The sequence below is a fragment of the Megalobrama amblycephala genome, linkage group LG16, assembly GCF_018812025.1.
Source record: "Megalobrama amblycephala isolate DHTTF-2021 linkage group LG16, ASM1881202v1, whole genome shotgun sequence".
Taxonomy (NCBI): Eukaryota; Metazoa; Chordata; class Actinopteri; order Cypriniformes; family Xenocyprididae; genus Megalobrama; species Megalobrama amblycephala.
In genome coordinates, this window is record NC_063059.1 from 7,230,580 (window position 1) to 7,245,267 (window position 14,688).

At 34.4% G+C, this 14,688-nt stretch overlaps 1 protein-coding gene across 3 annotated transcripts in view; it reads left to right on the forward strand.

Annotated features, from left to right (window-relative positions):
* dclk1b (doublecortin-like kinase 1b) overlaps nucleotides 1-13,764 on the forward strand; it is a 28,387-nt gene extending 14,623 nt beyond the window's left edge. For 2 of the 3 annotated variants that reach the window (XM_048161937.1, XM_048161938.1), the window contains 7 exons: nucleotides 3,232-3,378; nucleotides 3,866-3,999; nucleotides 4,100-4,177; nucleotides 6,246-6,342; nucleotides 6,415-6,495; nucleotides 6,584-6,697; nucleotides 12,357-13,764. In XM_048161937.1, the coding sequence (XP_048017894.1) occupies nucleotides 3,232-3,378; nucleotides 3,866-3,999; nucleotides 4,100-4,177; nucleotides 6,246-6,342; nucleotides 6,415-6,495; nucleotides 6,584-6,697; nucleotides 12,357-12,563 (858 nt within the window). In that variant the 3' untranslated portion in view covers nucleotides 12,564-13,764. Of the gene's footprint in view, nucleotides 1-3,231; nucleotides 3,379-3,865; nucleotides 4,000-4,099; nucleotides 4,178-6,245; nucleotides 6,343-6,414; nucleotides 6,496-6,583; nucleotides 6,698-9,854; nucleotides 9,929-12,356 lie in introns of all 3 variants that reach the window. The other variant, XM_048161939.1, reaches the window with a different exon arrangement.
* The last annotated feature ends 924 nt before the right edge of the window (nucleotides 13,765-14,688 follow it).

Genomic DNA, 14,688 nt, shown 5'->3' on the forward strand with positions numbered 1-14,688 from the left:
TAATATGCTGATCTGCTGCTCAATAAACATTTATGATTATTTTCAATGTTGAAAACAGTTGTGTACTTTTTTTTTCAGGATTCCTTGATGAATAGAAAGTTCAAAAGAACAGCATTTATCTGAAATACAAAGCTTCTGTAGCATTATACACTACCGTTCAAAAGTTTGGGGTCAGTAAGAATTTTTATTTTTATTTTTTTGAAAAGAAATTAAAGAAATGAATACTTTTATTCAGCAAGGATGCATTAAATCAATCAAAAGTGGCAGTAAAGACATTTATAATGTTACAAAAGATTAGATTTCAGATAAACACTGTTCTTTTGAACTTTCTATTCATCAAATAATCCTGAAAAAAAATATTGTACACAAATATTTTGTACAATTGTACACATTAAATGTTTCTTGAGCAGCAGATCAGCTTATTAGAATGATTTCTGAAGGATCATGTGACACTGAAGACTGGAGTAATGATGCTGAAAATTCAGCTTTGCATCACAGGAATAAATTACTTTGTGAAATATATTCAAATAGTAAACAGTTATTTTAATTTGTAATAATATTTCACAATATTACTGTTTTTTACTGTATTTTTAATTAAATAAATGTAGCCTTGGTGAGCAGACGAAACTTCTTTTAAAAACATTAAAAATCTTAGTGGTTCCAAACTTTTGGACTGTACTGTATATGTCTGCATCTCAAGAGATTGAAGAATTAAATTGACAAATGATGGTTTATAATCAAAGTTTGGGAGGAGCGCGTTCAAACTGTCTATCTAATCAGCTTGAGAGGAGGTTATATGCACAGACGAGAGCTGACTCACCTATAGTTACCTTGACAGTTTTCTGCATCCCTCCGCCACCCTGTTCCTCTCACTCTCGGCTGGGGATACGAGTTTACATATTTACTTGAATTCTGGGTTCGGGCTAAATAAATTCCAAGCTCAGAGGCCTGGATCGCCTTGCAGCACGCCAAATACGCTTATTATATATATATATTTTTTACTCTATTCGATCATTTGTAAATGTGAACTTGTGAAAACAACTGCCACAGATAATCAGACATTATTTATTTGTTTATTTATTAAAGATTTATTTTTGGCATTTTATCGTAGATTCCAATCTTTTATTTCTATTCTATCTATTATTACATATTAAATATTTAAATCAATAAATATTTATGGCATTTATGAAGGTTCAGCACCCAAGGCTCTCTCGCTATTCCCTCAGTGGTGTTCAGTGTCTTTGGGTGGATTGCTGAGGCGGATTGGCAGCAACCGCCATTAGGATTGTTTGTGATTTGGTCTTAGTGACTCTTGACTACTCCTAACGTTTCACAGATTTTGGGAGCTAGTTTTAGCGCTAAAATGCTTTGTGAAATACACTTAGAGCAAACATTTAGGAGTCCTAAAATTAGGACTGAAACGCCCATTATTTTGAGTTTCTCCTAAATCTGCAAGTTACAGTAGGAGCTACTTTTAGCCTTAAGATGTTTTGTGAAATATATGGCTCCAGATATCAGATCGAACAGCGCTGATGTGGAAACCAGGAGAAACATTGTGCCATGAATTAACAAGTTAAAGAAGGCTTTTCAGCCCACAAATCACCAACTTTCACCATAGATTTAATGTAGGTAACGCTAACTGTAACTATGGTATTGTGGCAGAAGTAGTTGAATGTTTTTACATTATTCATTTCAGGGTTTCTACAACCTTTTGAGAGTGAAATTCAAGCACTTTTCAAAGACTTTCAAGTGCTTCACAGAATTTTTTCCCAGCACTTCAAAGCTCTAAATGTGAATAATTGCGCTGCATGTCGATTTAAAGGGTTAGTTCACCCAAAAATGAAAATAATGTAATTTATTACTCACCCTCATGCCGTTCCACACCTGTAAGACCCTTCGTTAATCTTCGGAACACAAATTAAGATATTTTTGTTGAAATCCGATGGCTCAGTGAGGCCTGCATAGCCAGCAATTGACATTTCCTCTCTCAAGATCCATAAAGGTAGTAAAAACATATTTAAATCAGTTCATGTGAGTACAGTGGTTCAATATTAATATTATAAAGTGACAAGAATGTTTTTGGTGCACCAAAAAAACAAAATAACGACTTATATATTGATGGCTGATTTCAAAACACTGCTTCAGGAAGCTTCGGAGCACAATGAATCAGCGTGTTGAATCAGTGTGTCGAATCAGCGGTTTGGAGCGCCAAAGTCACACGATTTCAGCAGTTTTACACGCGATCCGAATCATGATTCAAAACGCTGATTCATAATGCTCCGAAGCTTCATGAAGCAGTGTTTTGAAATCGGCCATCAAGTCGTTATTTTGTTTTTTTGGTGCACCAAAAACATTCTTGTCCCTTTATAATATATTGAACCACTGTAATCACATGAACTGATTTAAATATGTTTTTACTACATTAATGGATGGGTCTTACAGGGTGAGGAACGGCATGAGGGTGAGTAATAAATTACATTATTTTAATTTTTGGGTGAACTAACCCTTTAAGATGTGGCCCTAAATTTTCTGCTTGTGCTCCTAAAATGTTGAATAAGGTGCTACAGTGATTCTAAGTAAAAAAAATTCTCAAAATAAAAATTATTATCAAATATCTGCACACTGTAAATTGTAAGTCTGTAAGTTTTTTTTTTTTTTTAATTAATTAATTTTTTTATTCAGCAAGGATGCATTAAACTGATCAAAAGTGACAGTAAAGAATTGGATAATGTTACAGAAGATTTCTATTTCAAATAAATGCTGCTTTTTCAAACTTTGTTCATCAAAGAATCCTAGATAAAAATGTATTATGGTTCACATAAATATTAATATTAAGCAGCACAAGTGTTTTCAGCAGTGATAAGAAATGTTTATTGAGCACCAAATCAGTATATTAGAGTGATTTCTGAAGGATCATGTGACACTGAAGACTGGAGTAATGATGCTGACAATTCAGCTTTGCCATTAAAATACATTTTAAAATATATTACAATAGAAAATGGATCTTTTAAATTGTAAAGATATTTCATAATATTACTGTTTTTACTGTATTTTGTTCAAATAAATTAAGCCTTGGTGAGCGTAAGAGACTTTCATATGCTTTATATGCTTTTTTATTTTTTTATTTTACTTCATAGAATATAAAACTGACTACTTTTCAGTAAAGTTTTTTTAGGTTGAATTAAATTTTACTTCTCAGATATTGCAATGAAATTGTGTGTGCATGAACAGGGTGGAGACCTCTTTGATGCCATCACCTCCTCCAACAAATACACGGAGCGGGACGCCAGCGGGATGCTGTATAACCTGGCCAGCGCTATCAAATATCTGCACAGCCTTAACATCGTTCACCGTGACATCAAACCTGAGAATCTCCTGGTGGGTGTTAGAATATTGTCACTATAAATCACAGTGTTACTTTCACAAATGCAGCTCTGAAATGACACTCAGAACTGAGAGATGCAATATGTTGATGCAAGTGCAGAAACCTTAAGTAACCATTCTTACACAAGCTTTATAACAAAGATAGCTCAACTCAATACTGGGCCTAGTTTACGCATCTTATCAGACACAACACTGTATTGAAATTTGTGCATTTCTGTAACAATAGTATGAAGAACACAAGGCTATTGTTTCCAACATTTGAGCTTCCCCTTCCATCACCTGCAAAAATATTATTTATTTGAATTATAATGCATATATTTCAATTTATTTTAAATAATTATATATTTCATTTACTTTCATTTTAAATGATATTTTATTTCTAATTTTAATTATAATTTTATTTTTAAAAAATAGATCTATTTTATGAACCTAAATAGCAAGTATTTTGATGCATATTTGTGTGCATTTATATGTGTTCCAGGTGTATGAGCACCAGGATGGGAGCAAATCTCTGAAACTGGGGGATTTTGGCTTGGCAACAGTTGCAGACGGTCCACTTTACACTATATGTGGCACCCCAACCTATGTAGCTCCAGAGATTGTCGCAGAGACCGGGTAAGGGAATGGGAATATATTATTCAAATATGGTCATATTCATGAAATACAAGTCTAGAATATAGCTTAGTCATATTGTGTTTTTCTCTCCATGTTACAGGTATGGCTTGAAGGTTGATATCTGGGCGGCGGGGGTCATAACATACATTCTGCTTTGTGGCTTCCCTCCTTTCCGTGGGTGAGTTCAGCATCATTGTAAGTTAAAGTCAGCATGAAACGGAGGTTGCGATAGACTTATTGAACAAGAAAACAGTTTGAAACGGGGCGTAACCACCATAGACATTGAGGGGGATAAGTCCCCTCCCATAATTACAAATGGCCAAACAAATCAAAGTAGGCGGGGCTTACTGTTCACAGACGCACAGAGCATGAATTCCAGCGCAAAGTATCAGTTTAATGTTGAAAGAGAGTGAGGTAAGATGTAAGTAGCGAAACATTTAAAGGTGCCCTCGAATGAAAAATTGAATTTATCTTGGCATAGTTAAATAACAAGAGTTCAGTACATGGAAATGACATACAGTGAGTCTCAAACTCCATTGTTTCCTCCTTCTTATGTAAATCTCATTTGTTTAAAAGACCTCAGAAGAACAGGCAAATCTCAACATAACACCGACTGTTACGTAACAGTCGGGGTGTACGCCCCCAATATTTGCATATGCCAGCCCACGTTTCCAACATTATAAAAGGCATTAGACAAGGGCAGCCAGTATTAACGTCTGGATCTGTGCACAACCAAATCATCAGACTAGGTAAGTAAGCAAGAACAATAGCGAAAAATGGCAGATGGAGCAATAATAACTGACATGATCCATGATATCATGATATTTTTAGTGATATTTGTAAATTGTCTTTCTAAATGTTTTGTTAGCATGTTGCTAATGTACTGTTAAATGTGGTTAAAGTTACCATCGGTTATTACTGTATTCACGGAGACAAGAGCCGTCGCTATTTTAATTTTTAAACACTTGCAGTCTGTATAATTCATAAACACAACTTCATTCTTTATAAATCTCTCCAACAGTGTAGCATTAGCTGTTAGCCACGCAGCACAGCCTCAAACTCATTCAAAATCAGAAGTAAACAATATAACAGTATACAATACTCACATAATCCGACGCATGCATGCCGCATGCATAACGAACACTTTGTAAAGATCCATTTTGAGGGTTATATTAGCTGTGTGAACTTTGTTAAGGCACTGTTCAAGGCAAGCGTGAGCTCTGTGGGCGTGGAGCACGAGATTTAAAGGGGCCACAGCATAAAATCGGCGCGTTTATAATGATGCCCCAAAATAGGCAGTTAAAAAAAATTAATTAAAAAAAAATCTATGGGGTATTTTGAGCTGAAACTTCACAGACACATTCAGGGGACACCTTAAGACTTATATTACATCTTTTAAAAACATAATCTAGGGCACCTTTAATACATCAACTGTTTTGAGATAGAAATCCAGTGACACAAACTACTTGACTTTTTTCTCAAATATGGCCATTTGAATTGAAAATGTGCATTTACGTGATTCATGTAATTCCTAACTGAGTGTGACGAGACAAGAAACGACGAGACAAGAAAACGTTATGTTTTCAACATATTAGGTTGAACATATTACATAAAAGTACATGTGTGCATATTTAATGCAAATATTATTTGCAAATATTTCAAAATGATTATTTCCCCAACTAGAATTAGACCTAGAATTTTCTTTCACGGTTCTTTTTCTTTTATGCTTTATAAAAGACATAGTTAAGGCCTTGGTTTGAAATGTAGGGCGGGACTTGATTTTGTCCATCAGGAATTGATTGGATTGTTGTGGTTTGCTATTGGTCGATCTCATGTGAGTGACAGGTTGCCCCGCCCTCCTGCCAGTAAACGCATCATCAGAGAACAGAAGAGATGGGGAAAGAAGGAGAGGAAGTTATTTTGTTTAAAGATTATAAGGATTTTAAAAAAAATGATGTGCACATTTAAATAATGTATTATAAATACTGCAGTATACCATGAAAATGAGAACTGTCAATTTTGATTTCATGGTGAGAACTTTACAGGTGAAATTATATACAGTAACAAGCAGAATGCAGTTAAATTGTGATGTCTCACTCCCTCTAGTGGCCGTTTTCTATAATTCTATTTTGACCTGCACATCTACAGAGGATAGATGGTGGAAGCTTTACCTTCCGTTTTTATTGCAACAGCACAATGAAATATTTATGAATATTCAAATACTCTTTGCATATGTGATCCATTAGGAGCACAGATGATCAGGAGGCTCTTTTTGACCAGATTCTGATGGGACAGCTGGATTTCCCTCTTCCATACTGGGACAATGTATCTGACTCTGCAAAGGTCGGTGTACCAAAACAGAGTTTGAAAGTTCTGGAAAGAAAAACAAACCTCACTCTCTTTCTTTCTGTACAGGCACTTATCACCTGCATGCTACAGGTGGAGGTTGACCAGAGATACACAGCTCTACAGGTGTTAGACCATCCCTGGGTTAATGTAAGATTTTTTTTATTAAGTATATGTACAATTCTCAGACTATTGGTAGGTAAGTGATACATGGAGGTATTGTCTCGTTCTTTCTCAGGATGACAGAATGTGTGAGAATCAGCACCAGTTGTCTGTGGCCGGCAAGATTAAGAAACATTTCAACACGGCCCCTAAACCCAACAGCACCACTGCAGGAGTCACTGTCATAGCAGTAAGAATCATCTATATACTGTATGTTTAAATGTTCATGTTTATCATATTATCCACATGAATTAAGAGAATATTCTCAAATCAATTATTGGTGCACAGACAATCACTTTTCCATAACTTTCAGGTTATACTCCCATATTCCAGGAGAGTGGCATATTTGTAGTGGACTGTTATTGGCATTAAAGCATTGTATTTGTAGCATGTTCAGGTATGTGAGCATTCTCAGAGTGACAGAAATTTGTGTCAATAGGCTTTGATGTGAAAAATTGACTGTTTTTAGCTCGAATTGCCATTGCCTTTTGGAAACATTATACTTAAATATAGTTTGAGGTATTAAAATATTCAGGAGGCTGCGCTCTTATCTCATAGCTATCCGCTGACTCATCCATCAGCTCTTCTTCTCTCATTCCTCCTCTCTCCTGGCAGACTCCATCCTACTGCTTTCTTATGGCTGTGACATCTCTGATTCTGCTCTCTGCTTATATAATGACTGTCAGCACTGTTGTCAGGAACTGAATCAAATTAGATTCCCCTATTTTTATGTTCTTCATTCATGATTTTTTTGTTTGTGTAGGACATTGCTAAATCCTTATGTAAATTTAAAGGTACACTATGTAACTGCTGGATCTCTAGCGTCTCTGCGTGTATTTTGCGGAAGAACATTATTTTGGTTGTGCTTCGGCTCTGTGTGACTGTGCGGATGAATATAATTTTCCTACTGCTCATAAAACATTCACTACTAGGCTTAAGAGATATAACAGAGATATAATAAATTGAATTTATCTTGGCATAGTTAAATAACAAGAGTTCAGTACATGGAAATGACATACAGTGAGTCTCAAACTCCATTGTTTCCTCCTTCTTATATAAATCTCATTTGTTTAAAAGACCTCCGAAGAACAGGCGAATCTCAACATAGATCTCTAAACTCGTTTAGATGGCAAGGATCTCAAGCTAAGTAGCTGAAGATGATACTGTAGCTATACTCATTAATAGACACAGGACTTACTTGAAAATAAATTCCAGTGCAGCCCTACAACAACCATAATGAAATGATAATGCTTTACAATGTCAACCTTTTTCGCTCCCACATTATGCACTCGTCAAAGTAGCCAGAGCATCTTTTTTTTCTATTTACAGATATGACGAGACACGCACGGGCGGGTGACGTATGTGCATAGTTTCCATCGAAAACCATCCCTTCAGGTCTAAAATATAAACTCTTACAATAGGCTTACCGTAGTGAATCAAAGACAAAAACATGTTTTGGAAGGTTTGATATATGTATTAACTCATTATGTAGATTTTGTTCATTTTTAACCCCCCCCAAAAAAAAAAGGTTACATAGTGTACCTTTAAACAAAATATTTCCTTTGGAAATGTTTCCGCAGTTTACTTTCTGTTTTGATATTTGATGTTTTTTTAGTTTTGGTTTTGGTTTTTAGTCATTTGTCGTACTTTGTGTTATACTTTTCTTTATATATATATATATATATATATATATATATATATATATATATATACATATACACTACCAGTCAAAAGTTTGGAAACATTACTTTTTTTAAAGTCCCTTATGCTCATTAAGGCTGCATTTATTTCATAATAAATACAGAAAAAAACTATAATATTGTGAAATATTATTACAATTTAAAATTGTGGTTTTCTATTTTAATATACTTTAAAATGTAATTTATTTCTGTGATGCAAAGCTGAATTTTCAACATCATTACTCCAGTCTTCAGTGTCACATGATCCTTCAGAAATCATTGTAATATGCTGATTTGATACTCAGTTATTATCAATGTTGAAAACAGTTGTGTTGCTTAATATTTTTTTTGGAACCTGTGATACTTTTTTCAGGATTATATTGATGAATAAAAGGTTAAAAAGAACAGCATTTATTCAAAATATTAATCTTTTCTAACAATATAAATCTTTACTATCACTTTTTATCAATTTAACACATCTGTGCTGAATAAAAGTATTAATTTCTTTCAAAAAAAAGAAAGAAAAAAAATTACTGACCCCAAACTTTTGAACGGTAGTGTATATTGTTACAAAATATTTCTATTTTAAATATATGCTGATATTTTTTAACTTTTTATTCATTAAAGAATCCTGAAAAAGTATCACAGGTTATAAAATAATATTAAGCAGCACAACTGTTTCCAACACTGATAATAAATCAGTATATTAGAATGATTTCTGAAGGATCATGTGACACTGAAGACTGGAGTAATGATGCTGAAAATTCAGCTTTGCCATCACAGGAATAAATTATATTTTGAAGTATATTAAAATAGAAAACCATAATTTTAAATCGTAATAATATTTCACAATATTATTGTTTTTTTCTTTATTAATTATGAAATAAATACAGCCTTAAAGAGCATAAGAGACTTTGTTCAAAAACATTAAAAATAGTAATGTTTCCAAACTTTTGACTGGTAGTGTATATATATATTCAAAAGTTGTAAAAATTTTAAAATACCTTTAAAAGAAGTCTCTACTGCTCACCAAGGCAGCATTTATTTGCAGAAAAATACAGTACAATGAATACAATACGAAATATTATTACAATTTAAATAACTGTTTTTCTATTTTAATAAATTTTTATGTCATTTATTTCTATGATGCAAAGCTGAATTTTCAGCATCATTACTCCAGTCTTCAGTGTCACATGATCCTTCAGAAATAATTCTAATATGCTGATTTGCTGCTCAATAAACATTTATGATTATTATCATCAATGTTAAAAACAGTTGTGCAGCTTAAATTTTTTTTTGTTGAAAGAGTGATTTTTTTTTTTATTTTTATTTTTTTTATGAGTATGTCTTACTGACCCCAATATATATATATATATATATATATATATATATATATATATATATTAACTTTTGCATACTTTGTTTGCACATTGCTTTGCATGTTTACCGTTTCATTAGCTTCATATACAGTTGTTACAAACTGAGTGTTTGTATAGAACCGGTGAAACATTATAAACACTTGGTTTGCTCACTGCTACTGTTTTGTAAAACTACCTCTAAACATCACGCCATTATTGAACAGCACTTCATGGCTCAAAGCTTGTGCTGTTTTACATGGTGAAAGTAAAAATCTAATCTATTGAGTTCCACTCATTTCTCTCTGCTCAGCCGGACGAGGGGTTTACCATCAAGCGTTCAGGGTCTTTGGACTGCTACCCGCACCCAGGAATGTATTGGATAAGGTATGCCCACAAAGCGGCTCAAACCGCCAGTGTTTCCATGGCAACGTGCTGGCAGTCTCTATAGTCCCTTTCCTTCCACACTTGGCCTCTTGCTATAAAGTGGGGTGATGCTCTGCTTTTTTGCTTTTTCCATTTATGCTTCTCAGTTCATATTTTGCTTTCTGGTGGTGCTTTGCTGATTTCTGTTTGTCCGTGCTTCACTTTTCCCTTTCTTTGCTCTGTGTTACTGATCTAAGAAGCTTGTACACTTGAAGTGTACACTTTCAGTACCCAGCATGCATGACAATGCTGGATATGGGTTACACACTAGTTTGAATGTGCGGCCCTGTGCTGGAGAATGCACTGAACGTGCACATGTACAGTATGTGTTGGTGGTAGAGAGAGTTGCAGAAACTAAAATCTATAATGAAAACCGAACTCATTATTTAGTTACCTTACGAAGATTGGTAACCTTACCAAATCATTCATGAAACACAAGCAGATTTATTATTGTGTAAATTGTTAATAAAAACATTTTCAGTAATTGTTGCATTAAATTGAATGCTATGATTTACAAAAGAAAGATTTACAGAAATTAAACACACACACACACACACACACACACTGCCAGGCCCCCCAAAAATATTGATTTTGTTAAACAATTATTTTGTTTTTCGAAAACAATGTACTGTATCACAAAAATAAAAAAAAAAAACATTTTTATGATTAGTAATAATAATTATTTCTTGTGCAGCAAATCATCATATTATAATGATTTCTGAAGGATCATGTGACACTGAAGACTGGAGTAATGATGCTGAAAATTCAGCTTCACCATCACAGGAATAAATTACATTAAAATATATATTAACATAGAAAACAGTTATTTTAATACGGAAGAGGATTAGGGCCAAGCAATAATAAAAAAATAAAACCATCTCGAGATTAAAGTTGTTAAATTTCGAGAAAAAACTAAATAAAATGTTGAGAATAAACTCATTAAATTACGAGAAAAAAATTGTTAAATTTCGAGAAAAAAGTCGAGATAAAATGTTGAGAATAAAGTCATTAAATTACAAGAAAAAAGTAGTTAAATTACGAGAACAAATTTGTTAAATTACGAGAACAAATTTGTTAAATTATGAGAAAAATGTCGTTAAATTTCGAGAAAAAAGTCGAGATAAAATGTTGAGAATAAACTCGTTATAATTACGAGAAAAAACTTGTTAAATTTCAAGAAAAAGTCAAGATAAAATGTTGAGAATAAAGTCATTAAATTACGAGAACAAACAAATTTGTTAAATTACATTAAATTATGAGAAAAAAGTCGTTAAATTACGAGAACAAATTTGTTAAATTATGAGAAAAATGACGTTAAATTTCGAGAAAAAAGTCGAGATAAAATGTTGAGAATAAAGTCATTAAATTACGAGAAAAAAGTCCGTTAAATTACGAGAACAAATTCGTTAAATTATGAGAAAAATGTTGTTAAATTTCGAGAAAAAAGTCGAGATAAAATGTTGAGAATAAACTCATTAAATTATGAGAATAAAGTCATTAAATTACGAGAAAAAAGTCATTAAATTATGAGAACAAATTCGTTAATTTAACGAGTTTATTCTCAACATTTTATCTCGACTTTTTTCTTGAAATTTAACGAGTTTTTTCTCGAAATTTAACAACTTTAATCTCGAGATGGTTTTATTTTTTTATTATTGCTTGGCCCTAATCCTCTTCCGTATTTTAATGTTCCACCACATTACTGTTTGACAAATAAATGTAGCCTGGGTGAGCATAAAAGACTTTGAAAATCATTAAAAAAAAATTTAAAAATCTTACCAACCCCAACCTTTTGATCAGTATAGTGTACGTAGCGTATATATAATGTACATACCATTTATATTATATATAATTACACAAACGGATAAAAAATGCAGGAAATAAAATCAGATAAAGATAAGGAGTTCTTGTGCTTAGATATAATGCTCGGTGCACTATATCTAAATAGTTCACTATCACCACCATATTTGCTTGTTTTTACACTTTAACCACAGTTCAGTGTTAAAGGGATAGTTCACCCAAAAATTAAAATTCTGTCATCATTTACTCACCCTTAAGTGGTTCCAAACCTGTATGAATTTCTTTGTTCTGTTGAACATAAAGGAATCTGTTTGGTTACAAACATTCTTCCAAATATCTTCCAAATATCTTCCTTTGTGTATACAGGTTTGGAACCACTTAAGGGTGAGTAAATGATGACAAAATTTCATTTTTGGGTGAACTATCCCTTTAATTCAAAGACACAGATTTTGATCTGTCTTGGAAAGTCACAACTGTTTAATTAAAATCCACATACAAATGAAAACCTGTTTGTCTCTGCACCTATCCGAACTCTCCCCCTTTGATACCTGAGGAGTCATTAACAATCCCATGCTCTCGTGTTCCCCAGAGCACCCCTCTTGATAAGGAGAGGCAGGTTTTCAGACGAAGACGCCACCAGGATGTGAAAGCCACCGCTGCCCGCAGCACCCAGAGCACCTTCCCCTGCAGCCCCGCCACCGGCCCGAGCTTCTCTCCGGCGGACTTCACCTCAGAGTCGGAGGACATTTCCCCCAGCTCGGCCGAGACGGTCCGCTCACCGACATCGCCGTTTTAAGCCCACACCCAGTCTTGGCAGAAATGAATGGAAAATGACCTTTAAGTAAAAGGTAAACTTACTTGTGAATAGAAAGGATGACAGTTTTTGAAATCGAATGTTTTGCTACACGGAACCGATGTGATTAGCTAGGAGCGGACGGGCTGGTTTTCTCTGTTTAAATTCTGTGAGGGTAGCAGCACACCTGAACAGGTGTAAAATAATTTCATGCTTTTAGCAGTTTTTCATTGTCATTGTTTGAGAGTTTTCTCTTCATCGTGACTACATGTTTGGTGCTATATGAGGTTTTGTTTGTAGACCATGGCTGCATCTGAAATCGCATATTTCACTACTATTATAGTTGGCGGAAAAAAAGTACGTGACAAGTATGTCTGAATTCACAGTACTCATAAATGTAGGCAAAAAGTACCCGTATGACCTACTTCCAGTGAGATTCTGAAATTTACTATCCCATGAGGCAACGGGAGAGGATTTGTGAATGGCAGTGAAGAGACACAACTGACGCTGGTAGGTCATGTGATAGTAACATGGCGTTATTTAACATTCATACTACGCATTCAATATATAACATACTTTTTTAGCGTTCGTAAAGTAAATACTTATTCATAATAAATACCTACTCAAGAGAGTATGTGATTTTGGACGCAGCCCATACAATCTGCCTTTGTATCCTACCTAGTACAGTAAACCGCCTCTCTTTTACACCCTCTAGTGTTTGATAGAGAGTAATGCAGCCAAACCTACCACTCTGTTTCAAGTGATCACACACACACACACACATCTGTTTGATCCCAATAATAAGCCTGCAAAGTCTTACCATCCTCTTTCAGTGGAAAATAAAAATTGTGTATGTGGGTTTTTACCTTTTGTATGAACTTTATATATTTTAAATATTTTAGGTTTATACATTTTATTTTAACCTGATAACTATTTGCATATTTCAGCATTTCTGAGAAACATGTTGGTTTCTGTCTGTCGGTTAGACGTTAGAATGTTCTTTATAAAATGTGTATAATGCCTAAGTAGTTGAAGATTTTTTGATGTATGCGGCTGTAGAAATGCTTTGTTTGAACTCAATGCATTTCAAATAATTGGTGCTTGTTTAAAGGAACACGCCACTATTTTTGAAGATAGGCTCATTTTCCAACTCCCCTAGAGTTAAACAGTTGAGTTTTACCGTTTTCGAATCCATTTAGCCGATCTCCTGGTCTGGCGGTACCACTTTTAGCATCGCTTAGCATAGTTCATTGAATCTGATTAGACCGTTAGCATCTCGCTCAAAAATGACCAATAAGTTTTGATATTATTCCTATTTAAAACTTGACTCTTCTGTAGTTACATCGTGTACTAAGACCAACAGAAAATGAAAAGTTGCAATTTTCTAGGCCGATATGGCTAGGAACTATATTCTCATTGCGGCGTAATAATCAAGGAACTTTGCTGCTGTGGCCCATATGGGTCATACACAGCACCAGAAAATAGTCTCCAGCTAGGTAACTTCCAACAAATTGGGTAGTGGCTGGATTTACCTTTGTGCGATTAGCCATGGTTACGTGTGTTGTAAAGGGCTGCGGTCACGTTGGTTATGTTGACGAAAGTTAGCCTATTTTCAGGCGCTGCGTAATATCATTGCGCCTGCTGCACCCATGGTACGGCAGCAAAGTTCCTTGATTATTACGCCAGAATGAGAGTATAGTTCCTAGCCATATCGGCCTAGAAAATCGCAACTTTTCATTTTCCGTCGGCCTTAGTACACGATTTAACTACAGAAGAGTCGAGTTTTAAATAGGAAAAATATCGAAACTCTTTGGTCATTTTTGAGCGAGATGCTAACGGTCTAATCAGATTCAATGAACTATGCTAAGCTATGCTAAAAGTGGTACCGCCAGACCCGGAGATCGGCTGAATGGATTCAAAAACAGTCAAACTCAACTGTTTAACTCTAGGGAGTGTATGAGAATGAGCCGATTTTCAAAATTAGTGGCGTGTTCTTTTAATATGTATGACGTTGAATGACTAGAAACTTGTCAGTATATAGATATATATACATAGATGCCTCATTAGCTGTAAGCCATCCGCCATATTGGAAAGCCGATTTGTCAGCACTTGGTAGCAAGTTGACTGA